Source organism: Eptesicus fuscus, chromosome 10, assembly GCF_027574615.1.
Source record: "Eptesicus fuscus isolate TK198812 chromosome 10, DD_ASM_mEF_20220401, whole genome shotgun sequence".
NCBI classification, from domain to species: domain Eukaryota; kingdom Metazoa; phylum Chordata; class Mammalia; order Chiroptera; family Vespertilionidae; genus Eptesicus; species Eptesicus fuscus.
Window position 1 is genome coordinate 41,723,054 of NC_072482.1, and position 27,795 is coordinate 41,750,848.

The 27,795-nt window shown below is 40.6% G+C and overlaps 2 protein-coding genes across 7 annotated transcripts; one reads left to right on the top strand and one right to left on the bottom strand.

The window, feature by feature from the left end:
* Window positions 1-227: 227 nt before the first annotated feature.
* PGM3 (phosphoglucomutase 3) lies at window positions 228-22,664 on the bottom strand. Of its 5 annotated transcripts, XM_028126872.2 has the most exons (13): window positions 22,580-22,664; window positions 20,102-20,307; window positions 18,028-18,212; window positions 16,648-16,715; window positions 11,815-11,948; window positions 10,211-10,406; window positions 8,127-8,284; window positions 7,349-7,432; window positions 5,649-5,747; window positions 4,114-4,227; window positions 3,064-3,186; window positions 1,926-2,099; window positions 228-653 (listed from the first exon to the last, which is right to left on the bottom strand). In XM_028126872.2, the coding sequence occupies exons 2-13, from the start codon at window positions 20,303-20,305 to the stop codon at window positions 564-566; spliced, it is 1,629 nt and encodes a 542-aa protein (XP_027982673.1). In that variant the 5' UTR covers window positions 20,306-20,307; window positions 22,580-22,664; the 3' UTR covers window positions 228-563. The 5 variants fall into 5 exon arrangements, with proteins under 5 accessions (XP_027982673.1, XP_054577921.1, XP_054577922.1 ...); XM_054721946.1 differs by lacking the exon at window positions 20,102-20,307 and having other exon boundaries at window positions 22,580-22,658; XM_054721947.1 differs by lacking the exons at window positions 10,211-10,406; window positions 11,815-11,948.
* Window positions 22,665-22,770: 106 nt separating this feature from the next.
* RWDD2A (RWD domain containing 2A) lies at window positions 22,771-25,820 on the top strand. Of its 2 annotated transcripts, none has more exons than XM_054721948.1 (3): window positions 22,771-22,852; window positions 23,868-24,088; window positions 25,064-25,820. In XM_054721948.1, exons 2-3 carry the CDS (start codon window positions 23,885-23,887, stop codon window positions 25,739-25,741), a joined length of 882 nt encoding a protein of 293 aa, XP_054577923.1. In that variant the 5' UTR covers window positions 22,771-22,852; window positions 23,868-23,884; the 3' UTR covers window positions 25,742-25,820. The 2 variants fall into 2 exon arrangements, with proteins under 2 accessions (XP_054577923.1, XP_054577924.1); XM_054721949.1 differs by lacking the exon at window positions 22,771-22,852 and adding an exon at window positions 23,108-23,143.
* The last annotated feature ends 1,975 nt before the right edge of the window (window positions 25,821-27,795 follow it).

The following is a 27,795-nucleotide window of genomic DNA, read 5'->3' on the forward strand; positions in this document are numbered from 1 at the left end:
AGCAGAGTAAGGAATAACTGAAGCCTGGGACATGATCCCTTTACATGTAGCACGTCCACCTCAGTACAGAGATGTACAGCCTCCATATTCCACCTCTGAGCTCCTGATGATGGTAACTGAAGAGGTAAGTCACTTAAAAATCACTCTGAAGACTTTGCTGGAGAACAACTGACTGCAAACAACATCCTAGTTAGTTAGGTAATGGCAACAGAAAAGACATTCCAACATGTTGCTAATAAATAAGATTTAATTTTCCAGCAGCCCTCATGATTTCTTCCCAACACACATTATAAAGTTAGTTGAATCATATATGTAAGCCCCAATATTTTACATTAGTGAGACTGAAACTAGAGGTAAGTTTCATTAAAAAAAAACCCACGAATTTAACAAGTGTAAGGCTTAGCTGTTTCTAAAGAATTATTCTGGTAGTGTTTAAGAAAAACAATCCATTAAGGTGCAGTAAACATTGATTATAGATGTGTTTGAACTTGTCACAATAATGGCATTACCGTTCTATAAAAACCTTTTAAAAGTCCAGTCTCTCAAGAATGTAAAAATTGTCTTCAGAAACCTGGTTGGGGACTTTCTCCAACCCCTCCAGCCAGCTGAAATACCACCAAGCTCACTTCATGTGCAAGGCTGTCGGCACTTTCCTGAAAATTACATTAAAAGGGATTAGATGGGAAAGACTACTTGCAGCTAACCCTGAGGGAAGGGGAGGGAGCTTCCTGATTGGTTTCACTAACAAATTCAAATGAAAACTTTTTTTCATCTTTCAGTAGCAAATTCTAACCACCTTAAACACACGGAAAACAAGTCAAAGTCTCCCAAATAAGGTAAGTTCTTAATCAAATCAGATTATAGTTATTCCAAAACTGAATAAAATTTAATAAAACATAGTCCTTAAAGGCAAAACACAGCCATAATTATCCTAAGAGTAAGTAACTCTTAAGGCCCCAGATAGCCTCTCTTCACCCTGCCAGGGGTATTTATTCTTTATATTAGAGGCCCAGTGCATGAATTCGTGCATCAGTAGGATCCCTCGGCTGAAACCGGTTCTCTGACATCCCCAGAGGGGTCCCGGATTGAGAGGGCGCAGGACAGGCCAAGGGACCCCACTAGTGCACGATCAGGGCTGGGGGAAGGCTCCAGGGCAGCCGGACCCCAGCAGCAAGCTAACCTACTGGTCGGAACGTCTGCCCCCTGGTGATCAGTGAATGTCATAGTGACTGGTCAACCGGCCTTAGCATATCATTAGCTTATTACGCTTTGATTGGTTGAACGGATGATCAGACACTTAGCATATTAGGCTTTCATTATATAGGATTCTGGGATGGCCTAAGGCTTCTGCAGAAAAGCTGCCAGCTAATGTAGTATACATTAATGGAAAATGTCTCCTTCTGAGCCCCTATTCAATAGACTCTATTTTGCCTTCACTATGCAAATATTTTTATCAAGGGTTTAAAGTGACAGAAAAGGATGTGTGAGAGGGCAAATTATTAATATCCAGATCACAAAGACTTGACCCTATCACAAAAACAGCAAAAGCACAGAACAAGGCTGTCTGTATTAAAGGAAATACTTCAAAAAAACAAATTGAGAGTCAAACATGAATTTCAGAAATGGACCGCAATCGTAATTGTTTTCATGAAACAACAGGGATTATGTTTTTATAGGAAAAAAAAACAGATAATAGTTCAACATGTGTCAAGCTAAGTACCTATTAGTTATTCATGCCACAATTATAAATATGACTTTTATATGAACTTAAAGGCTCCATAAACAAATCTCAGACATTAAATGCTTAATTATCACAGTGACACTGCAACACTATTAAAGTAATTTTCACTTCCTACTACCACCCCACACTACCTGTTATTATTGGGTTCTCACTGCACATTTTTTCAATAAAACTATCAGCTTACTTGTGAGTCTGCTTCTGCGTATACTCGGACTATATCTTCTGTACCAGAGGGCCGGACAAAAGCTCGGGAAAGCTTGTACTTCTTCACCAGGTCATCGATTGCCTCCTGTAGTCCTGGGGGTGTGACTGCTTTCCTTTCAGCATCCGTGGTGCTAATAACTTGCCTGTCTGCAACCTATGCACAAGCATGAAATGCTTGTTATTATAATTTCATTCCTATTTCAATTTAACAATAACAGAGCTACATTTCAGCTTCTTGTACACAAAGTACAGCACAGAAAGTAAAGTATCAAATTAAGCATACAATGAAATTGCATTAAAATTTTATAATTATTTCTGCCAAAAGCAGGGTTGTTGATTTCAACTTTTTTTCTGTTTCTTCAGTCTACAAAGAATTACCTTTAACAAAAAGAAATAACATTTCCACATACTGTCTTATAGCTAATTACCACTAAAATAACGGCCAATAAATACCATATGACTTAAGTCACTGATCAAATTATCTTAGGTTGCCACTTACGCTTTTTAATTACCTATTATGTAAGAGGATCATGATGAGAATCTCCTTGTGCCCCAAACTAATCTGAACAATCCGCAGCTATTTCTGTGAACTCTGGTAGTGAATGTGTAAACTGGTATAAATCTACATGGAAATCAATTAGCCATTTATCTTAAATGCCTTTTAAAAATTCTCTCCCTTTGAGCCCACAGAGTCTACTCAGCATCTAGCCTGAGGAACTATTTTTACTCGAAATGATAGGCTATCCAGGATGTGCTTCAAAATAATATGGGGATGTGGAGAATGTAGAGGGCACCACTTAAAATCTACCAAAGCTGGGTATACAGAGGTTCATTATTTTGTTCTCTCTATATGTATGTTTTAAGTTTTCCATAATTTTTCAGTGATATACAATTATAATAGATTTTGGGAACCAAATACTTCTCAAACAATAGAATGGTTAAGAATTATTCTGTAATCTTTAAAGATATGAAAAAACACAGGTGATATAGGCATTATTTTCCATGTAATATTTATGTTTAGAATGAAATACAAAACACTTGGGGAACATTTTTATATAGTGAGATTTGAAATAATAGGTTTTAATTTTTTAAAAAGAATTTTAAAATCTTGCTCACACCTTAACTTTGAGCTGTCGGTTTGGAAGATCCGTATAGAGAGCATCCCACTGTTGTATAGTCAGCCCTTTCAGAGCCAAGATTGCCTCGATCACCAGCATGTCAGAAATAGCATCACCAGCTGCCTGCAAGATAGAAGACGATGGAAGGAACCATTCAACTACAAGGAAAGATTAGATGTGAATGTGTCTTAGAAAACGAAGTTTCTGGTGCTTCCTGCTCCTCCCCCTATGCAGCAACATTAACTGGTGTGTATAAATTAAATACTGAGGGAAACACAAACTAGCTCTTGAAAAACTTGCCTTTCATCTTCCTCCTTAGCTATAAAATGAAATTACATAACTCTTAAGATTCCAGCATTAACTCAAATTTTTCTTTATAACTAGATCCCTTTTGAGATATACCGTATGGAAGGCATCATGCAAGGACGTGAAGAAATAGGAGCTCTGGTGTAAGACACATTTGAAGTTGAAGCCATGTTCTGCCACTTATTAGCTCTAAGCCTTTGTTTCTTCATATATAAAATGACAATTATAATAACCCTTCTCCCTGTGTTACAGCAAGGATTATACAATGCAGTATGTAAAGTGCCCAAAATGTGCAAGATGCTCAAATGTTACTTCCACTGCTTTGCTTGTTCTTCCACTGCCATTAGCTACACTCCAATCCCACCCAGTCTGACCCACGAGACAACTGGTTGTTCTTCCTGAATTTTGAGAAAATAGGTTTTAAAAAACATAATTAGTCATATATATATATATATATATATATATATATATATATATATATATAAATACACACACACACACACACACACACACACTCAGAGGCTGAATCTAATGAAATTTTTCATCAAAAAATGTAGGGCAAGGGAAGCACTACAATGTTCTGTCATGGGCATTTCAGTGTAAATCTCCACTGCATGCGCCATGGTTGTGAGGAAGCTTGCAGGACTTCACCACTTTAAATTTTTATACAGCCCACTATTCTGTCCACCTTCTTTATGAAAAATGTGAAAGTAACCAAGACCCCACCAGCCCATCAGTTCTAACCTGGTTAAACAAATCAATAATGTTTTCAAGCATCTTAGCAGCTTTCCTTTTCTTATCTTCTAATTCTTCTGCTAGCTGTTTTATCTTCATTTCAGCAGTTTTACTAAACAACACCTGCAATGAGAGCATACACAATCACAAAACTACCGCAGGCCCAGTCATAAGTACTATCATGCTAAACTGCTTTTGAAATTCTCAATGAATCTGGAGAAACTGAGGGGAAAAATAAAGGCAGCTTTACAATGTATGGAATTAATGTAAGATCAAAGCAAAACCCAAAAGATATTACTAAGGAGAAAAAAGGTCCTTTATGGATTATAAAACTGGTTGTCAACATTTAAAGAGCTGATTACAAATAAAATACCACCTTAGCAAAGGTGATCACCCAAATGGGTTCATTATGTTTGTCCCTCAGCCAGCTAAATCTGCTCTGTGCAACCAGGTTTCTTAGGTGGATCTGTACCCATTTTACCTGAAGTACATAATTCATTGCAACTAGTATCTTTTTTCCTAAAATTAACACTGTAAGCTAGGCAGAAGTAGAAAGTGCACTCCACTCATCTATATCACATTGTGGCAAATAGTGCCATAACTATTTATTACAACATACATCACGTTCCTCAAGATTTCTGTCATTTTGAAATGCCTTTCCCATGATTTTAGTGCCTTCATCAGATGCCCACTACTGAGGAGCAGCAGCGTACCAGGCTCAGCCACTTGCTAAAATACTTATTTGTTGGTAAACTGAGGTGCAGATATGGTCACTTGTTTGACCAGTTGTAACAGAGACATTATAGCCCCAAAGCCTAAAATATTTACTATCTACCCTTCATGTTCATTCACCAACCTCTGCATTAGATCACTGAAGTTATCTTTTAGTTGTATTTTCTAAGAACTTATTTTCCTTCTACTTTCATTCATTGCCTCTAGAAACCAATTTTGAAATTCATGAGGAAAATTATTTGACTTAGATAACTTTTTGTATTGGGCACCTCAAATCTATTTATGAAATGAGGTAAAGTGTAAAAACATCTAAAGAAAAATTATATACTTTATGACTATACTAAAAACCATTTTTACACATTAAAATTGTGAGTTTTATGGCAGGTGAATTATATCTCAAAAAACTTTTAAAAACATTCTGTCTGCTAAGAGAACTATAAAAAAAGTATATGCTTATTGCTAATTACATTTCCAGTTGTTTATAACTTAATCCTCAAGCTATCCAACACTTTTCAATTTACCACACCTACTATACTTTTTACCACCTATGGCCAGTTGAATAGAATATTTTTAAATGATGTATAGACAACCAGCTTATTAAAAAATTAAGATGTGCATTCTTATAAGTAACTATATTATAAGAACAAATCAGCATTATTTCTTCACTCTCAAAGGAAGATCAACCAAATAATCAAATTCTATTACCATCCCAGTAATTTCAACAAAGAATTTTACCTATTACTAACCAGATATAGAATCCCCATCATTAAAAATAGTGCCAGCTAAAGTTGTAATTATTTAAGAGAACTTACTGTGCCATGCCCGTTTGCTTCAAAATAAATTCCAATATCAAACTCCTGAGCCTTGTGGTGCAAATGTTTTACACCAGTTTTAGTACAATAGACTGGTACCTATAACATATTAAAAAATAATAACAGCAATTATTCAATCAGCAAATTCATTGTGTACCTACTATTCAGGGATACAATAGGGAACAAAACCTGGAGCTTAATCTAGAGAGGAAGACAAAGCAGTTAAAACCAAAGTGGTAAGAGAAGGCACTTAGAAGCACAAAAACAAGGGGAAAGCAAGGCGAGAGAGATGAGGATGGAGGACATGATCTGGTACAGAAAGCTCAGTTTAGCTACAGGATGAAGAGTGGCTTAGAGTAGAAGTTTACAAGCTTTTATTATAAAAGGCCAATTATTCTAGGCTTTGCAACCACATTGTCTCTGTTACAATTGCTCAACTCTCATTATCTGTGAAAACAGCCACAGACAACACAAAAACAAATTAGCATGGCTGTATTCCAATAAACCTTTATAAATGGGGCAGGCTGGATTTGGCCCACAGACCACTGTTTGTTAACCCTCAGCTTAAGAGGGGGCCGTTAGGAGTTTTCTACGATTAATCCCAGTAAGAAATTATGGTGGTTGGACTGGCAACAGTGGTTAAAGTCTTGACAGTGCAAAAATACAAAAAGATTAAGATCAAATAAGATGGGCATTTGATTGGATTTAGGAAGCCTCAAGAATCATTAGAGCTAAAAGTATTTAATTTATTAGAAAATGGTTGAAAAGTAACAGTTTCTGATGTATTCAGTTTCTTAAACAGGGTGTCTTATCTATAAGGGATTTTTAAGATAGAAAATAGGAATTAAAATACTAAAACAACCACCTGAATACTGAAAATCCCTGTGAAAAGTAGGCAATTGGGCCCCTGATGGAAGTCCCTTGAGTAACTCTACTGTAAACCACTTTTGCCCCACCCTGAAATCAATCAGATCTCAAACTCCAGCCTCCAGATGAGTTGTATTTTGCCTGCTCACTATTCTTAAATTTATATCAGTTGCCAAGATATAAAAAGTCAGAAATTCACATGAAAATTTCTGTTTCAGCTCCTCACAGCTGGCTTGGGCACACTCTTCCTAGTCCTCACCTGCCCACTGTACTCATTTACTTCAGCTATCCAGATACTACAGGAACCTGGCTTCACCATTCCTACTTTAAAACGAATGGCAAGGCAAAAATAGCAAAATGCAGGAACTTAAAAAGGGATACACAAAAGTTAGAAAAGATTGCAGTAGCTGGTGAGAAAAAGAGACAAGGCAAACAGACCCAATTTTGGCCATGAACCTCTTAAGACTTAGAGCAGTGTCATACAGATGGTGGTCATCTGGTGGACATTGGGGAAATAATTAGAAACAGAATCTATCAACCCAGAAAACTTCTCCACAGAAGAAGAGTAAGAAGACAGTTTTATTACTGAATAAGCATTAGCCAGATTAGTGATACACATCACAGTCAATCTGCTAAAAGGCTACAAAGAAAGTCCCTCTTTTTGCATCAGGAACAATTTAATTTTTTCTTGTAATTTGTAGTTAGCCTCACATGGACAAAGACTCAGCTTCATGCACAACAACCTATTCATTTTTATGAGGTTATTATTTTCCACACAGAAATATCTTACAAAGGAATTAAGGAACTGCCAGAAAATGGAAATGGTTCAGTACCTTCATAACTTCTTCAAGATATCGTGTTGAGCTTCCATTTGCATATGCAGTTTGTACAACGCCAATATTCAGACTTTCTCCAATCTAGACAACAACAATGAAATGACCATGCATCTAAAGCAAAAACACTACAAAAGCAAACATACGTTCTAAAGGATACAAAGTGATCAACAAATTCAGCCGTGCTTTATTTTATGCAATACATAAATGACTCAATCAAAATTTACATATAGGCCAGAAAAAAAGCTAAAATACTTCTGGGCACTATTTAAAACAATTCTACAAGGAATCTTTTATAAAGAAACCTGTGGTTTCTTGATTTTTTAAATAAAAGTATTTATTGAATTGTTGAAGTATATCTTTTCCAGATCATAATAATTACTTCCCATTCATCCTATAAGGCTAGCCAGAGATTTCCAAAAGATCAAAACAAATCTCTGAAGATGATATTTCCTGTTTAAGCCTGAGGCTTTGGGGATTTATGGTGGAACTTCCATTATTAAAGTGTCAGTTATGAAGAATTCAAAACTTCATAAAGCTTCAAATCATAAAACTTTGCCAATATAAGGAAGCAAAGAGTAACTTCGGATTCCAAAACCAGTTCTCCAAAGTTGAAATGTCTAGAATAACCATATCTTTTTGTATTTTCCAGTCACACATGTAAGGAACTTTCCATAAATTGTGCCTTTTAGACATTCAACTGACTGCTATAGATGCTATAGAACTATTTCACCAGTAAGTCTAGTTTTAAAGGGCAGCCAATCACTCCCTGCCATACCTCCAACAGGAGCTCTTTAAGGAAACTACTAATGAGTGTTGCTATCTTGTCTCCATCAATGAGATGAAAGTGGCCATCTGCATCATAGTAGTAGTAAACAATTCTGTCTGCATCTCCATCAAAGGAACAGCATCTTTCATTGGGTTTCATTTCTATTCCTAGTACACAGAATAATTAAAAATGCATTTCAGTCTAAAATACCGGAATACAACTCAATATTAAAAGTTTTAGGTTTTTTTCTTATTCTAGTTATAAGAGGAAATTTTTTCACTACAGTATGATCACAGCTGGTCTTATGTGTTACATGTAAACATGTCCACTATGATTATTCAAGAAATAGTTAAAATTATCCTTGCAAATAAAAACCAGTGTCTTAATCTTCAAACAGTATGCAGGCTTATTGGTAGTTTTTACAGGGTAAATTCACAGCTTACTGAAAAAGAAGCATTCAAAATCTATCTATGCTGAACTTGACATTATGCTAAAAAAAATATTCCACTTTATAAGCCAGCTGGTTTGGCAACACAGGTTCCCATATAGTTGCTTAAAAGCTACAGGTATTTCTGAATGCAATTTATCTAGTCCTATTATGTCCTTTACATATAAAAAATAATCAGCAACAGATGAGGTATGTGCTTTGATTTAATTCAGATAAGGAATGATTTATTTTTCACACCATCAGTAACAAAAGGCTGATGTTTCTATCTCTCCCTCTCCATTCCTCTCTTAAATCAATAAAAATATATTTTAAAAAACAAAACAATTATAGCCCATGAGAGAGAAATGGTTTCTGTAATTTGCAACTGTTACAAATTTATTAGATATAAGGACATTAACATATTGCCAATGCAACATGAAGCAACTAGGCAGTGAATATGAATTTAAGATTGACTACAGGGTACAACACAAGCTCCATGAAAGTCAGGGCCTATGGTTTGTTCATACTATAGCCCCAGTGCCTACAGCAAGAGAAAAAGAGCTCATGATTTAGTGAATGGATAGATCAGGGCTTGAGAACTGAACTGCAGGTAAAGTAATAGTCAAAACTAGCAATCAATGAAAGAGCTTAAATTGGTTAAACTGAAAATTTAAATGCTTACTACAGTAAGGCATAAAGTGATGTTAATGTGAGAAGCCACTAGATAAGGTCTGTAGAATTCTGAAGAATGCAGTCCTGTCTTAGGGAGGAGCCATTCCACTGCAGCCAGTCCACGTGACAGGAGGTAAAGAGAAGACAGATTCCAATATTTAAGTGAAATCAAAGCATTTTAAAAATGGCCCTGGCCAGGTAGCTCAGTTGGTTCAAGCATCATCCCAATACATCAAGGTTGAGTATTCAATCCCCAGTCAAGACACAAGAATCAATGAGTGAATGCATAAATAAGTGGAACAACAAGTCGATATCGCTCTAAAATCAATAAACAAAAATTAATAAAAATAAATGTTGGCAACTAATGCAATTAAACACACAGACACACAGATCAAACAAAACAAATCTGCAAACCAGGCTAACAATTTTGAATCTAATGCAGCTAAATATAAAAATCTCTTACTACAACTACAATCTGAAGAACATTTCTCCCTCCTAACATGCCCACTGTGGAAAACACTGATTTTGGAAACATGTAATTCAGCAGGAGCATTCTCTTTCCATAGTGTGTCTAATTCAATAAGATGAAAAACAATGCTACTGAACTATTGCTATTCTTTAGATCAGTGATTCTCAAAGTGTGGTCCCCAGACCAGCATCAAAAAGCCCTGGGCTCTTGATAGAAATGCAAATTCCTGTGCTGTACAAACCCTATGCAGACCTACAGATTCAGAAACTCGGTGGGAGAGCCCAGGAATCAGTGTGTGAACAAGCCCTCCAGATTACCAATTTCTGATTTTGCTTTCCCACTGCACCCGCTGCAGGAGTCCTGTGACTCACAGGCAGAGCAGTCCATGTTTGGAATGGCACTGATGAGTAGGAAGGTGCCCAGATGTCTACAAGTGACACAAAGACTAAATGCATGACTTCTCATTTGGCCACTTCTGTTTATAAATGAGATTGGTTTCAAAACTCCAAAAACAAATTTACATACCTTGTGGAGGTTTCTGATGACTTTTCACAAAGTCAGCCCCACATAAATGATTGAGTTTCCCTGTAGTCCCAACGTTAAACAACTGAATTGACAGCCCCTCGGAGAAGTAGTTTTTCATTTCTCTCAGCTTCAGGGCCCCTATGCCATTTGCACAGTCAACCTTAAGTGATAGACATTCGTCACCACTGCAGAAAGCCTTAAACGAAAGACACGGAGGAAAATCTCAAGTTCTAAAGATAAGAGTGAAACATAAGGCATGCATACGTATATGTAAACATCTTCCATTATTTCAATTAGCTCATCTATTTTAAACCAAGACACAAAAGGGCACACATATTCAGATGAAAATCATAAAACATCAAAGTAAAATTTTAAAATACCCCTTTTTGAACACTTTGACACAGGAACAGTTTCAATGATTGAATGACTTATGGAAATAGTTTGTTAAAAAATTTAGTTTCACAGCAGCTGAAAAGTCTTTTTTAAAAGGTTTATTAGTCATTGCTAGAAAAAAAAGGACTGCTCTCAGGGTTAGAGTCTAAAACCCCAGCAGCATAGCTCGATAGAACAGACAGACATGACCACTGTCATCCCAGAGTTTTGCAAGTGTTTATATACATCACATACGGGGAAGAAAGATGGAAGCGGTTTTGCAGAGATTTACATTAGCTATAAACAAAGGGATGGGAGAAGTGAAGCGGGCCAGTTCTGGATAGGCACAGAGTCCAAATCAGAAGTGTTTGCTCCCTTGGATAGGTTATGGGCAAGTAGGAAGTTCATGTTAAATAAGCAGAGGCTCCTGAGGTTCAAAAATGCCCGGCTATTCTCTCTCTAGAATAATTGCAGAAATAGCACCTGGAAATTAATCTGAAGTTCCCATAGACACCTGTTAATGTGAACAGTCTCTTGTTAGCTGGTCCACAGCTGTTAATAGGCTAACTGCTGTGTTTCTTTCACTCTCTGGGCAATGTAATTTAATTTAGAACATCTCAGAATTTTTTTTTGTCAAGCTTTATTAGATTTAGCCTCAATAAAGCAGGTCCCTTAAAAGTAATATAGTCTATATCACATGACAGTCTTTCAAAGGTGGGAATGAGCAGTAAAACATCTGTCATTCTCTTCACAGCATTTAACACCACTCGGCATTTTTGTTTGTTTTTTCTAATTGTCAGTCTCCTCTCCTACCCACCCTCATCCCAGAATATAAATTCTATGAGAGCAAGGGCTTTGTTTTTGCTGTGCCTGACAATAACATACACTCAATATATATTGATCAAATGAATTACACTCCTCAAATCTCATCCAGGTTTAACATGCCAATTCCCTTAACAAGAAAATCTCAACAGTAAGATGCCTCAAGTGTGATATCAATAGCACCTACTTAAGAATAAACTCATCTGAATGAATACTTATAACCACAAGAAAACCACCATGTTTGTTCCCTCAGTGATCTAAGGATGTGTTACATGCCTTGCCAAGTAAATGCCAACACACAGTTAGGATACGAGGACCAGACCTTGTGTAGTCCTGTAAAGAAAATGATATGCCGAATTTTTGGAAAAAGGAGAAGTGACAAACTATGTAATTAACATTCAAGTTTTCACCTGTTTGGTAAGTTCCACAAAGGCCTTGGAGAGCTTCTGGTAGTAACCTTCTGTGGTTGCCTTTCCATACTGGCCCTGGGTATTCCGGCAGTACACCATGTAGTGCAGCTGCGGCGTTGTCAGCAAGCCGTAATCTGTCACAGAATGAAGGAAAGCAATGTACCACATTTCTTTCTTTTAAATATATTTTATTGATTTTTTAAAAAAGTTTAAATGGATTCATACGGAAGGAACTGAAGGTGACAAAATACAGTTCAGAAAACACAAAATGCTAAATTTTAAAAAGCACAAATATCCACTGAAATCATTACAAGTGCATGTCACATTGTAATTTATAGTAAGAAATATGTATTTGGTCTTTGTCCCTATTCCTGACAGAGCTTCTAAACTCCTGTAATTTCTTAAGCAAAGAGAGCAATATGATGTCTTTTATTACCTTGAAAAAGTGTTATTTGGGCCCTGGTCGGTGTGTCCAGTGGTTAGAGCTCTGGCCCAGGCACAGAAGAGTCAGTCACAGGTTAGATTCCAAGGGCATGCACCTTGGTTGCAGGTTCAATCCCAGGCCCGATTGGGGATATCAACCAATTGATATGCCTCTCTCATATTGATGCTTCTTTCCCCCGCCCCTCTCTCTCCACTCCCTCCCTTCCACACTCTCTAAAAAAGCAATTGAAAGAATATCCTTGCTTGAGGATTTTTTTTTTAAAAAGGTGACATTTGGAAAGCCCCTATGTACCTAAGCATGGAGGCTGATTTCACGTGATTAAAGGGTTGGTACCTTCAGCCCTTTGCCCCACCCCCAACTTCAGAGAGGGAGGCTGGAGAAGCTACAGATTGGGCTCAGTCACCAATGGCCAATGATTTAGTCATTCATACCAATGTAATGAAGCCTCCATAAAAACTCAAAAGACCAAAAGGCCAACGTTCCGGTTGGTGAACATGTGGAGACTGGCATGCTCAGAGAGCATGGAAGCTCTGAATCCCTCCCCACACACCTCGCCCTACGCATCTCTTCAACCTAGCTGTCCCTGAGTTAAATCTGTTATAATGAGCTAGTAACCTAGTCAGTAAAATGCTTCTCTGAGTTCTGTGAGCTGCTTTAGCAAATTAACCCAACCCAAGGAGGGGGTTGTGTGAACCTCTCGAATGGTCAGAAGCCAAGATGACTGGGATGTGAAGTAGGTGGCAGGATGGCAGTCTTATGGGACTGAGGTAGGATCAAGCACTACCCCCAGGTAGATAGTGTCCAAATTCAGTTAACTGTTTGGTGGTTACAAAAAAATACACTTTGAACACCAACTCAATTCTAAAAGAAATATGAACTACTGATAACGAAATCACTCAGTATAGACAATAAAAAAACAACAGAGCAGTACAAAAAAAAGTTGTAATTGAGTTATAATTCCAATAACATTGAAAACTACGTAATTCAGACGAACACTCCTACAAACAACCAGAAATGCTAGATTAAAAATTTATTTTTAAAAGTAAATGCAGTACCAACAAGGTATAGAGGAAGTAGGCCAAAATCTATTTAAATAGAAGAACTCCACAATTAGAGTCAAGGAAACGAGTTTTATTCTCTGGGCATTCCTCAAAACTTGACATTGAGCTATGGTTTTCAGTGCAAAAAAAGTCCATGTTGGTCTAAAAGGGGGAACCCAGATGAAGGCCAGGCCCTCAAAAAGCTGAGGCCCCAGAGGACTATTCTTCAGTGCAAAGTGAGTCAAAGTGAATCAAAAGTGAGTCATGGAGGGGAAGAGATCAACCAAGGAACTTGTATGCACAGAGGCATAACCAATGGTCACAGACAATGCAGGGGGTGGGGGTTGAGGGCATGAAGGCTAGGGCTGGGAGAGGACAACGGGGTTTGGAAAAGGGAACATATGTAATACTTCCAACAATAAATAATTAAAAAAACAAAAGTGAGTCAAGCCCCAGCTGGGTGGCTCAGTTGGCTGGAGTGTCGCCCTGTACGCCAGAAAGGTGGCAGGCTTGATTCCCAGTTGGGGCACCTACCTAGGTTGTGGGCTAGCACTCTGGTCAGGGCGGCTACGGGAGGCAGCCAATCAATGTTTCTCTCTGTCTCAAATCAATAAACTTCGCGGGTGAGGAGTAAAAAAAAAAAGTCAAAAGTCTCCTCCCAGAAAAGCTGTCTTAGAACTCAGCACAGCAGAGGGAAAACCCACGGCTAAAGAACATAACCACAATCACAGGCCTCCCATGGATTTCCAACCCAAACTCCCATACCCACACGGGTCTAAGAGAACCTTGTCATCAAAGAACCATGTCATCAACCGGCCAGGTAGTACTCCCAGCAGAAGCAAACATTAAACTCTGCCTTCACCATAAACCTCAAAAATGTCCCACAAATAATTTGTTTTTCAAGAAAACAAATAGCTTATAGTAAAACATCTAAACACACAAAAAGAGGCAACATGAGCAAGGAACAGGAGAAATAGATAGCAGAGATAGGCCAGTATCCAATAAATATTCATTCACGAAATCTGTCAACCGTCTTCAAAGTCACACACTAGAGTTTGCACTGAAGGCGAAAAGTCATTTTAAGTTCTTGGCTGTGGTATAAGGATTAGATGAGAGGAGATGGAGGAACCCCCCAAAATAGGTAAAAGCTTAAGTCTAAGGAAGGGAACTGTATAAGGAGGAGAAAAACTATTTCAAAAGGCATACTAAAGGATGAAACAAATTTTATGACCAATATCAAAATTACCAAATAAACATTCACTAAATGACTATATACAGTTAAAAAGCATAACCCCTCTATTCCACTGATCAACCCAGAAACATAGAAGCCATTCTTCACATCACAAAATCCTTTGGATTAAATGTTAATTTCAAGTTCTTCCATTTCTCTTGCTATCATTACTCTTGTACAAACTTCTGCACAGTTTCCTCGCTGTCTCTTTTTCTTTCTTACGACCTTCCTATCTCTCGCTACACAATAGCCAGAGTGACGGCCTTAAAATCCTTCAGTGGAGACCCACTGCATCTGCACTAAAACCCAACTCTTTAGCATGACCTATAAGGCCTGGAATGACTTGGCCCTGCTCACCTCCCTAATCTTATCCTCCACGAGCTTCCCCCAATGCTCCCTGTGCTGTAGCTCCATTAACCTTTTGTTTCCTGAAATACACTCAAGCTGAAGAGAGAAATGAAGGAAAGGTTAAAAAAAAAACAACTCATTTTTTAAACTAAAACAGTAAAAAAGTGATGCTTCTAGAGATAGAATCAAAGTGTTGAAAATAACCATTTTAGGAAGAACACAGTTTTGGGCAGAGTGAGTGTAAAGCAGGGCAGCCACCTAATGGGGGCAGCATTGCACACTGCAGGCTGAGCCATTGAGGGGGTCATGAAATCCTCTTAGACACATCAGCATGTCTGTATTTTCTAAAGCAATAGATAAATGCATATCGTGTAGTACGGGTAAGTAGTATGCATGGAAACTTTTATCTCAGCTATATATACAAGCACACATACACACGTCATGATACCAAATGGGTTTCTTACTTTGGGTTGAAATAAAGACTACTGAAGGGTTGTACATAACAGGCATTCAGAAATGTTTGATGAATAAATAAATGAGTAAATAAAAGAATACACGTAGCTGGAGCTATGTCTCTCAGACATCAGGCAGAGTGAGAGAGAGAAACGAAGAATGGCCACATTAAGAGAGAGGGTAGAGGAGCCCACAGAGAAGACCAAAAGGAACAGTGGCCAAGGAAGCGGAAGCTTATAGAAAGAGGGAGGCCAAATTATGGACAGCTGCCAAGACATAGACTGAAATAATAATTCCAAAACATAAATTCAAAGTTATTTTTAGGTTGCAGATCCCTTTGAGTATCTCACAAAAACTATGAGTCCTCTCCCTAGAAACTAAGTGTGTGTGCAGGCAACACTCTGCATACTGTATTAACAGGGACACAGGGTGTGGGCAGCTTAACCAACCCCCATTACCCCCCGCAGGTCCCGGGCCCAGGTTAAAAATCCCCACTTTTATAACACCCACTGGATTTGACAATTAGAATTCAGGTAAGTGTCAGGAGGCATTTCACTGGAGGGGCAAGGATGGAGACTGGCCTGCAGTAGGTGAAGTAACGACTAGAGGAGCAAAGAGAGAAGTGATCTAGGTGTACTACTGGAAGAAGCCAGGTTATCTGTGAAGGCAGGGTAGACACAGGACCTGGAAAGGAGGCGGAAAGGTAAAGAGAAGAAATTTTTAAATGAGAACAACCTAATACTAGGAAAGTTCACCTCCAAGCACAATGGGTTCATTGTATTCACATGGGGCACAACCTATGTAAGAAGAGGATTCTAGCCTCCATTTTGTTGCATTTAATACTTCCCCATTTGTTAAAAATAAGGGGGAAAAACCCCAAACCACCTGTCAAAACTTAAAGTCATGATTACAAGTAGACCAAAGATATTTTCCATCCCTACATGACAGGCAACAGCTGATTCCACATGTGATCAGCCATTAGGGAATGAATACCTGATACTGACAAAAACTCCCCAGGATGGACTTCTTCAAGTAACTTCAAGGAGTTTTATATCAAGAAGTTCAGCCTTACTAAAGACAGTTGTTTAAGATCAGTGTTTCCTACATGTAATGTATACATAAAATAAAATATGCATGCCCAGAAAACTTTTTTTTTCATTTTAAAGACTAGTATTTTATATCCTAAAGTTCATTTTTTAAAAACTTTGTTTATCTGTACTTTCAAACCTTTCTAAAATAAATATGTATTACTTTTATCATTTTTTAAAAAGTTTTTTAAAGATTAAATTAATTTACAACTTAAGATAACTACATACCATGGAATTGACCTCCTGAAACAGTGATGCCATCTATTACAGACTGTGAAAGTCTCTCACTGCTGGGCCTAGGAGAGAAAAGGGGAAAAATATTACCTCCCATCCAGAAACCAACAGGTGGCTAGTTCTGAAAGCTAATGCTGAAATTTGTGCTACAAATATCAGAATAATAAGTTCATTGTATTTGAACTGAAACCTGTCAAGTATGAAAACTCTGAAAAAAATAATTTGGGTAGAGTATGAGTAGTCTTTTACAATGTTATTTCTTGGAAAGATACTGGCTTTTAAATGAATTTAGAAAACAGATATAAAGGATGCACTAATTACACCCATACCCAAATACCTTGTCAAGTTTGACAATAACTACACATACTGCCTAAGAACAGTAACTAATACTGCAGCACTGGGCATTAAACTATCAAGGATATAGAACTCACTTTTCATTTTAAAACATCAGAACAAATTATCTACCTATCTGAAAATAAAGATCATTATATGACTGCCTTGTAGAAAAAGATGTTCTGTATCATTTCAACTAGTTAATAGGCAAGAGGCAAATACATGTGGGATGGCTTTATTGTGAGATCATTTGCTTCAGAACATAAGTCACTTGGCTATTTCTATTACCTATAAATACCAGTGATCATGGAATCAGTGGTAGCTGGAATTCCCTCTGATAACACATTTAAGGGTAAAACACCAGCGCAAGGCAATAGGAAATGGAGTAAAAATTTCCTTTAGAAAGCATCTCTGGCTTAAACCAGATCTTATGTATATGTGAATGCTTGTTTCAAAGCACACTTTTAGTCTAACATTTTACAAAAATATTTTTGTAAAGGAAGGTAAAAGCTGCCAAATATGAAAAATTTGTAGAAATAAACTTAACATTTTACAGTGAACTCCAGCATGGGAAAATAATATAAATATATGGGCCAACAACACGGGATTATAAAATAAATCTCTAAAAATAATGAATTAAAATCATGTGTTCTTACTCCATAGGGGAAAAAGTAAATCTAGAAGTACAGGGGGGAGACATTTGTTAATTCTCTCGTGCCAAGAAATATATTATTCTGGGTACATTATTTCATGTAATCCTCACAAAAACCCTATATTAGGCCTGATCATCAACATTTTATCGATGAGCAAAGGGAAGCTCCAAAAGGTTCAAGTGGATAGTAAGTGTTGGAGCTGGTGTTCTGACTCCAAAACCCAAGCTGCAGTGCTGACCTAGTTCCTGCGTCTCCTACAAACGCCGGGCAGGGGAGAAGCCTCTCGGGGCAGTTCTGTCTTTCTTCCCATTTATCATGGGTACCAAGACTGATACAATCACTTCTACTGAGTTCCCAAAGCTGCTTTCACCACTAACTCGATGGTCACCTGGTATCTCTACCAATCACGACGAAGGCATCTTGCTGCAGATCCACTGCAGCTTTCTCGCTGATGTCCAGCAGCACTCTCTGCACATCTTGCTCCTCAGCATTTGCCAAACAGGTAGCATGTTCCTCCCAGGAAGGTGCCAGCATTTCACCCAAAGGATCAACCAATTTGACGCCATTGTCTTCCTTAAAAGAAAAACGATTGATAAGCCATCTGTGCACATTCAAAAGGGTGAGTTGAGGGAGTAAACTCAAGCTGTTTTTTCCCAACAAAAGACAGTGATGGCTGAGAGCTTCACCAGTGACCCTTACTGAATGCCAGACCCCACCTAGACTAGGTGTTTTATACTCATAAGCTCAGTAAATCTTCATGACCCCACACACCAACCTCATGATCCCATTATTATTCTAATCTGACAAAACAAAGATTCAGATCAAGTTATTTGCTTATGTTCATACAGCCAAGAAGCATCAGTGCTGATATGAAAACATCAAGTCCATCTGCTTCTTTCACCCAATAGACTACACTAGCTTTAAATGGCCGCCATCTGTGCTTTAACCACCCGCTAACTAAGGCACAGCTGGAGCAGAGTGAGGCCTAGAGTCCTTCTCACTATGACTTTAGATTCTAAGCACATTCTGGCCACTGAGTCAACCAGTGGGTGGCACAGAAGTTGAAACTGACTCCTAATTCTGTCCTGCTCAAATTTCTGGGGGAAAAAAGTACAGTTTGAGCAGTGTTAGCCAATGGGTGGTCCGCAGACACTGGTGGTCCATAAGGTCAAAAAGGTTGGCAACTGCTGGTTTAGAGTGAATGTCAACTGAAGGAAACAGCTCAGAATTGTTTTAAGAAATGCAATAAATATGAGGTCCTGCCTACAAATCATTAATAAATTATGGCAATTTAGACATGCATTTATAGTAATGCACATTTAGAAGGTGGACAAGCAAAGTCCTCGTGTTTTGGGGAAGAAGTCACAATCCTACATAGCTTTAACTTACTTTTGATTTAGCTACAAAGGCAAAAATCTCATGCCCTAGTAACCAAACAGAAGCATATTATTCAAATCATGTACATGGTGGGGCAAAAGTAGGTTTACAGTTGTTCGTATGGAAAATAATACAATAATAATAACACAAGAATATATTGTGTTTCGCATACTCACAACTGTTTTTGCCCCATCCTGTATTAGTGAGCCACAGAATAAAAGTGTAGTTGTATCAAAAGGAATCTATGTATATAAAAGGCTAAGTGACTGGCCGGTAGCTATGATACACACTGACCACCAGGGGGGCAGATGCTCAACGCAGAAGCTGTGGAGCGATAGCAACTTTTCAGAGTGCCAACTCGCACAACGGAACCCCTCAGGGGATGTTGGATTGCTGGTTTTGGCCCAATTCCCACAGGCAAGGCCGAGGGACTCCACCTGCCGGAGGGATCCCGCTCACTCCGCAGACACCCTTCAAGCTCTGGCGCCACCCCAGGTGCCACCTTCTAATTAATTTCCTTTCAATGTGCACGAATTCCTGCACCAGGCATCTAGTACTTTGATAAAAACTTGTCATAAACACCAACACCATGAGCCTCATCAACATTTTGTCCAGAGCTCACTTTTGGATCCTGGAGCCTCCTGTTTGGCTGTTTCTTCAGAACAGAAAACTATTCCCTAGCTATTAAAAAAACCTGTCTGAAATTTTTCAAAATGTACTAAGTCTTTGCAAACGTTTGCCCTTTCCCCACCTTGCTTCTAATCTCTCTAATTTCTGAACTGAGAGAGGTAAGATTTTTTATTACTGATACTGTGGCAACTAATTTGGAAGGACATTCTGTTATTTCTCTAATGTGGACACTCCCCCCAAAATAACAGACTCATTTCATTCTCTCCACACCCTCTAATGAATCATGAGCCATATGACTACTCATTAAGAAAAAGCTATTTCACATCCAAAGGCACAAAAAGACGTAATGGCCCATTCCTAGAATTAGAATTTGAACACTAGGTCAAACTGCTCAGACACATTAAGGTTTGGTCTTGTAAATAAAGGTTTGCTTTATCGAGAACTAAATGCATTACCTCAGGATTGTGTGATGCTGTTACCATGACTCCTATTGTAGATTTTGTCTGTTTTGACCGAAGAACAGCTAATAATCCCATGCGAAACATGACATGATCAAGATGTTCTGCTTTTATTCGAAATCCAGCAGTCCCATATTGAAGAATGAGTCCACTGGGCTTGGCATGTAATGCTGAGTGTTTTGTAATAGCATCTAAATCCATGTCTACAAGATTAAGGAATATTTTTCAGGCATATTAAGAAATCTTTCAAGGACCATTTGCTTCAAAAACTGCCACCCCACCGAAACCGGTTTGGCTCAGTGGACAGAGCATCGGCCTGCTGACTGAAAGGTCCCAGGTTTGATTCCGGTCAACGGCATGTGCCTTGGTTACGGGCATATCCCCAGTGGAGGGTGTGCAGGAGGCGGCTGATCGATGTTTCTCTCATCGATGTTTCTGGCTATCTCTCTCCCTTCCTCTCTGTAAAAAATCAATAAAATATATAAACAAAACAAAACAAAAAAACTGCCACCCCAAACTGATAGGCATGCCTCATTTTGAAACCCCCCCAAGATCCATTTTTTAAGAGAGAAAAGAATGACAGAATAAGCCTGGGAGTTAGTAGTATCTAAAAAATCTTGCCCCAATTATATTTTCTACTCCAGGGCAGAGGTCAGATTATTTCCAACTCATCTCCCATTTTGGCTCTAGGGATATCCCTGGACTTGGGTCGAATTTAAAATGGTCCACTCTCAACTAAAATGAAGATTCCACAGCAAGATTCCTAGACTCCTACAAGATCAAAAATCACCTCATTTTACAAGTGGAACAGCTTAAGCCTGGGCCTCAGTTAAATAAGCTAAATTTACGATGGGAAACTGATGACCCTAAAGCCCAAGGTCATGCTCTCAAATGGACTGGACCTACATATCCAAAATATCTGGGAAATCTGTGTAGTTCCTCTGTAATTCCACCGAGCCTACAGAGACTATTCCCAGGTGAAAAACAAAGGGTAACAGTCTCCTTCCTCTCCAATACCTTACAGGGGATTGTTCCAGTCTCATAAGGGAGAATCAGGACACACTTCTAAATTAAACTCTGGCCCAGCCAGGTGGCTCCCCTTGGTTGGAGCACCCTCCCACACACCAAAAAGGTTTAGGGTTTGGTTCTGGTCAGGGCACATATCTAGGTTGCCGGTTCCATCCCGCTGGGTGCATATGGGAGGCAACTGATGTTACTCTCTCTCTCTCTCTCAAATTAATGAACATATCCCCTCGGAGAAGGAAGGAAGGAAGGAAGGAAGGAAGGAAGGAAGGAAGGAAGGAAGGAAGGAAGGAAGGAAGGAAGGAAGGAAGGAAGGAAGGAAGGAAGGAAGGAAGGGAGGGAGGGAGGGAGGGAGGGAGGGAGGGAGGGAGGGAGGGAGGGGGGAGGAAAGCAAGCTCTGAAAGTAACATCTTCCATTTACCTTTAATTTAAAAAAAAAATCAAACACCGCCCCTTAGCTCTACAACTTTACTTAGTCCACTTAGCCACTTCCTTCTCTGGAATGCTCCAATTCCAAGTGGAACTTGGGGCTTCCAACCTCAGCCGCAGGTACTCCTCAGCCCCTGGGTCGGCCCCATTTCCAATCCGCCCTGCGAAGAGCAGCAGTCCCACGGCTGCCAGCCCCACCACAGGCTCACCCGGCAGCTAAAGCGGTTCGGTTCCAGGCCATAAACAAGCAATGCCAACGAAGCCAGTCAATCTCTTTGCTGGTGGAGGGCCCTGCCTTCAAGTTGTAAAATACCTCTGTGGAGCGCAATAAAGCTAAGCGCTGTGAAATAAGGTATGCCTGTACCTTGTTTTCTTTATTGTCCTTAATTGCTTCAATGAACAAAAGTTAAAGGAAATGGTAAAAAAAAAAAAATGTTTTGTTCGGTTGGAAAAAAAAAAAAAAAAGCTGGCGTTCGCCAAGCTGACTTAGTTCGGTCCAAAGTGATCAAATCTCTTTCCCAAGCATGAACACATTTTGTTAAAAATTGACCAGTGGGTAAATGTATCACGGTTATTCATAGGGCGTAAACCAGCCCTACAAATCCAAAAAGTCTTCTTCTTATTAAGATAAAATGCGTCCACCCCTTAATGCGTTTTACGTGCTCAAACTACTTTGAATGGGTACGTGAAAGCTTCATGAAAAGTACTTCCAAGTCCACAGCGTCCACTCTGAAAAAGTTGTGTCCCCTCCCCTCCATTCCCTCTTCAGCACCGAGGCTGCTCCCTTCTCCTCCCGGCCCGAGGCCCCGAGACCCCGAGGCCCCCGCCCAGGCCGGGGGACGCACCGCCCCAGCGCGAGACCCCCGGGCCGGCCCGCCCCGCTCCCAGGCACAGCGGGGGGTGGGTGTGTCCCGCGCGCAGCAGGCTGGTCAGTCCGTTAACCCACCCACCAGCCCGCGGGTCGGCCGAAGCCCCGTGGACCGCGACGTGCCCTCTCGCCGCCCAGCCTCGGGGCCCCCTCACCTCGGCCAAGAAGACTCGCCCGCACCCGCGCCCGGCGGAGAAGCTGCCTGCCTCGCGGCGCGCCCGGCACCACTCGGACGCTCTCGGAACCCGCAGACGTGGCCCTGCGTGGCTTCCGGCTCGTCGCCACGCCCCTCGGCCAATCACGGCGGGGGAGGGCTCGCTGGCCCCGCCCCGCCGCCCGCCGCTCCCGCGCGCTGCCGGCGCCTGCAGGAACTGCGGCTCCCGGGTCGGAGCGGGCTGGGGGCTGTGTCCACTGAATGACCAGGAAGGGTGAGGCCTCCGCGGCGGCCCGGGGTTTGGGGCCAGGGGTCGCGAGCCGTCCGAGCACTGCGACCACAACATACCCAGCGCCGCCTCCAAGTTTGGGTGGGTGGTTGGGGGGTCGATCCCATGTTTGTGGGTCCCGGATGGGGGATGCCAGCCCCGATTTGAGGCCTCTGACGAGGTGGCCTCGATCACCTGATATCCCGCATCCGCTTCTCCATGCTCGGAGTTCATCTCCCAAACCCTTGGATCCCGGGAAGCCTTCTTGGGCCTCCGCCCCGCCCCATCTCCGCCCAGGTTGACACTAAACCTCATTTTATTTATGTAACTGTAGGATCCCCCTACTCCGTCCCCCCCCCCCCCCCAGCTAAACGTAGACCCCTCGGGGCAGAGGCGAATGGTTCCGAATCGTCCGGAGCTCTCAGGACGCCGGCCGGGGCCGGCTGGCTCTCGGGAGAGGCGGAAAGGACCACCCGGGAGGGACCCTGGGCGCTGAGGCGAAGGGACCACTTCTGACGTTGGTGGTGGCTGGGCCCACGAGACCCCAGAGCCGAGGAACCCAAAGCTCCGGCCCCCCACCCCTCAGCACTGCGGGGCTCCCACACCGCAGAGTCCAGCTCCGCCCACGCCAGAGACCTGGGAGGATTCAAGCTGGGCCCCTTGCCTTTCCCAAAATCCAGGCTTGCCGTGCACCCGCAGGTGTTGGCCAACCACCTGCAACAGAGTAATTCGGAACACTTGTTGAAAGTCCACGTCCCCGGATCTAGATCGGAAGCGGGAGTGGGGGGAAGGGACTGGGAATCTGAATTCTAAAGAAGTATCTTGGGGATGCTGTGCATACTAGATTTTGGATCCAGGAGATAAAGCAGAAAAGTGTACGTGCCCCGGTTTGTACCCCTAGCTCTCAGTGTCCAGTGTTCCTGCAAAACTGCTTCCACGCGAAGGGAACGTCGGGAAATTTCGCTGGGCATTGCTGTCTGACAAACCCAGCGTCCCTGGGCCTTTCCCGTTTTCCTGGCAGGTTGATTTCTAGGCAACATGTCCTCCGCTTCTGTCAAAGAGTGCCTGCAGCTCCAGCTGCTGGAGATGGAAATGCTATTGTCTATGTTTCCCAACCAAGGGGAAGTGAAACTGGAAGATGTAAATGCCCTGACGACCATAAAAAGGTATTTGGAAGGCACAAGGGAGGCGCTGCCACCAAAAATTGAATTTGTGATTACACTCCAGATTGAGGAGCCCAAGGTAAGTGCCTTGAGTTGTTTTAATTACCAGGTGCCTCGTTTTTATTGGAAACACTTGAAACATGAGCTTTCCGTTTGAGGAAACAGGATACGTATTTATTTCCTTTCCTTGTTTGAAAGCAAAATACGTAAAATACAGGTGCCCTGTAAATTGTCTTCAGTAAACATCCTGAATTTTACATGAACATGCACACCTTTTAACAAATATACCTAGTATTGTTTTTTATTAAAAACCATTTCACTACCATTATTCTGCTCAGTCATCCAGTTTTTTTTTACCAATCCAACTATTAGAGTATGGGTTCTCTTGTACATATGTGATTTTCACAAATATAAATGTGGCCTTTAGCAAAACTGGCTTTTAAGGAATGAGTGGCTGTTTCTTTGGTGGTACCCTAACACAGAAAGCAAATAGATAGAAATCTAAACACTAAAAATGAACTTACCTTCTTCTGACCCACTTATCTCCAGCATTACCACAGCACAGGTAGTAAGTACACTAGGCACCTGAGAGCCACCCTTCTGGCTATTTCCTACTCGTCCTTTATCATTCCCGCAAGGAGCTGTCTTGGCTCCCCAGGCTGGATTCAGTCCCCCTGTTAACGCATTTCTGTGGGTCCCTGTACTCTTCCATGGTAATGCTTCTCACCACTGAAATGAAACACTTGGCTATGCATAATTCTTTGTTTAATGTCTGTCTCCTTCACTAGGCTCTAGACTTCACCAAGGTAGAAATTATGTCTTCACTTCTTTATTCTAGCATAGGGTACCTGGCACATGGTTAGGTATTTGATAAATACTGGGATAAATGAATGTATAAATGGAAGGAATAGCATAAAGTACTTAGTACAGTGCCTGGCACACAGATGCCAATAGTAGCAATAACTATTATACTTAATAAAATCATGTAGTTGCTACTGATAAACTAGCTGAGGTGATTTGATGGTACTTAAATCTTTTTGATTTCCATTTTAAGGTGAAAATTGATTTGCAAGTAACCATGCCTCACAGCTATCCCTATGTAGCATTGCAGCTGTTTGGACGGTCATCTGAGCTTGACAGACAACAGCAGCTACTTCTCAACAGAGGTCTCACTTCTTACATAGGGACTTTTGATCCAGGTGAGCTCTGTGTATGTGCAGCAATCCAGTGGTTACAGGACAACAGTGCCTCCTATTTCCTGAACAGAAAGCTTGTTTATGAACCATCTATACAAGCAAAGCCGGTCAAGAACGTATTTCTCCGAATGTGGATCTACAGCCACCACATATATCAGCAGGACCTAAGGAAGAAGATTTTGGATGCTGGGAAAAGGTTAGATGTGACTGGATTTTGTATGACAGGAAAGCCTGGTATAATCTGTGTGGAAGGCTTCAAAGAGCAATGTGAGGAATTCTGGCACACGATCAGGTATCCCAATTGGAAACACATTTCCTGTAAGCATGCTGAAAGTATCGAAACCGAAGGAAATGGGGAGGATCTGAGACTCTTCCATTCTTTTGAAGAATTACTCCTTGAGGCCCATGGTGACTACGGATTAAGGAATGACTATCACATGAATCTGGGCCAGTTCTTAGAATTCCTAAAAAAACACAAAAGTGAGCATGTTTTCCAGATATTATTTGGCATTGAAAGCAAAAATTCAGATTCCTAGGAAGCTATTAATATTAAAACGCCTATGCTTGTAACCTCACCAAGTCAGTATCTCTGTTAATAAAACCAAAATAAACAGGCTGGTGGCTGTTGAGTGTCCCTGTGAGAAACCTGGCTGCAGAGTTTTTACACGGGCCTTTTAACTTGACAGCAGTGCGCTCGTGCTGTTATGTCCATGTTCCTGTAGTAACTAGAAGCTATTTAATTGTAACTTAATAAAAGCAGTCAATTTAATGGGGGAAGCTGATTTGATTAAAGAGGAGTCCAAAGCCCATAGTTAATGTCAATAGTCCAACTGCAGCTTTGAATTCACAAATAAGAATAACATCTCTCCCTTTCATGATGCTAGTATACAGATAGCACACCACACTTTCTTTCATTATTAGGGATGAATTCTAAATCAAGTTTAAAATGAGAACAAAGACAGAGCATGTTTTTCTACATTTCTTACTTTATTTTAAACCCCCGATTTTGAGATTTTTCTTTCAGTAAAACTGGAGCCTATCTGTAATGGCAGAGGAATCAGAAGTCTCAAGAGTAATGAAGAGGACATGTGCTCTTTGGCTGTTTGCATCAGTTGATTAATGATACTAAAGAGAACGATACAATATTCTTACTTCAGTTCTTAGCCACAAAAAAAAAGATATGATTTCTTATCTACAAAGTGTTCCACAGGTGATGCATACTGGCCATCTTTGCCCATGTGTCAGGGCAAGAGCGTTGAGAGGACCAGTGTGGATGCCTGTGGGCCATTACCTTCCTGGGGAAAAATCGAGCTCTACATTTTGTTGGAAAGTCACTGTCATCTCTCCTGAAAATTCCAAGCTTCACAGGCTTCACCAGCCTTTTTCAAAATGAGAGTTTATTTCAATAACTCCTATTAAATTGGCACTTGCCAAACTTTTTCATTACAAAGTATCTGCCCCTCCCAAGAATGTCTGGGAGTCTCTGTGTTAAAGGGTACCCTGAGCTGCCTCTGGTTTCCATGGTCTCTTTGCCTTTCTCAGGGAGCATTTCATTCTCCTGCTGGGTCCCAGGCACCCCACTGAGGCCACAGTCCCCTCAGGATGCCAAAGCTGGATGCTGAGATTTAGAAACTTGGAGGGGAATGCCTCACTCCCCATATTGCCATACGTTGTTAGATGCCAATCACTGCTGCATGTGCTGGGGAGCTTATAGGACTTTTTGTAACAGTTCATTCTGGTTGTACACTCCCTGTCTAAGATGTAGACACATGTCCTTGGGCCAGGGGGCGGACAAACGGGATAGACTGACCAGGCACTGAGCTGAGTCTCCTGACCTCGAAGCCTTGGAACTGGGTCCACTCTGTTCTACCGATGCTCTTAGCTCAGAATGAGTTTCAGGGCACACCTCAGAGGCTCTGTCCTGGGCCTGCCTTGCCAAATCGTCAGTTTGCCCTTCCTAGTCTGGAATGTAGCTGGGATTCAGACTGGAGCCTCACACTTTTCTTATAAACAAAGGGAAGAAAATAAGACTTACATGGACTGAAAACAACTTCATGTAGCATTTCCCATACAATCTCCCCAAACCATCAATACGTATAATTAGCATTCACACGTTTTTAGGCTCCAAAGAGATATACCTCCATTAATTTTCTTCCTTTGAAATGAGACAATATGTGCCAAGCACCTAATATATGTGCAAACCACTCAGCAATTTTTCTGATTAAATTGGCAAAAGTAATGACAGATAAACAAGCTTAAAGAATCAACATATGGAACAAAAACAGAACTCAAAGGAATAAATTCTAGCTTATGAAACCTTTCCTGCTTCTGTAACTATTTCTGATGGTAATTTTTCAGAGCCAACTTTTACATGCCCAATATGAGCATGTGGCAATACTTCATTCCTATTAGAAACACTAATAACATTAATTATGGGAGAAGTATAGGTTTTAGAGAAAAAAATACATATATGAACATTCAAAGCTCAGCTGTCTATGTACAGTAAACTGCTGGTTTTGTTTAGTCAGCTTGATAAAAGCACATAGCATCCCCCCACCCCACACACACACTTTGGGGAACTGCCCCTTCT

Excerpts from the sequence above, each read along its gene's own strand:
- PGM3 (XM_028126872.2), bottom strand. The coding sequence starts at position 20,305 with ATGGATTTAGATGCTATTACAAAACACTCAGCATTACATGCCAAGCCC. Across the intron at positions 2,100-3,063 it reads ACCGACAGCTCAAAGTTAAG|GTTGCAGACAGGCAAGTTAT; the intron begins GTGTGAGCAAGA and ends GCTTGTGCATAG. Across the intron at positions 654-1,925 it reads ACGCAGAAGCAGACTCACAA|GAAAGTGCCGACAGCCTTGC; the intron begins GTAAGCTGATAG and ends TGTAATTTTCAG.
- RWDD2A (XM_054721948.1), top strand. The coding sequence starts at position 23,885 with ATGTCCTCCGCTTCTGTCAAAGAGTGCCTGCAGCTCCAGCTGCTGGAG. Across the intron at positions 24,089-25,063 it reads TCCAGATTGAGGAGCCCAAG|GTGAAAATTGATTTGCAAGT; the intron begins GTAAGTGCCTTG and ends TTCCATTTTAAG.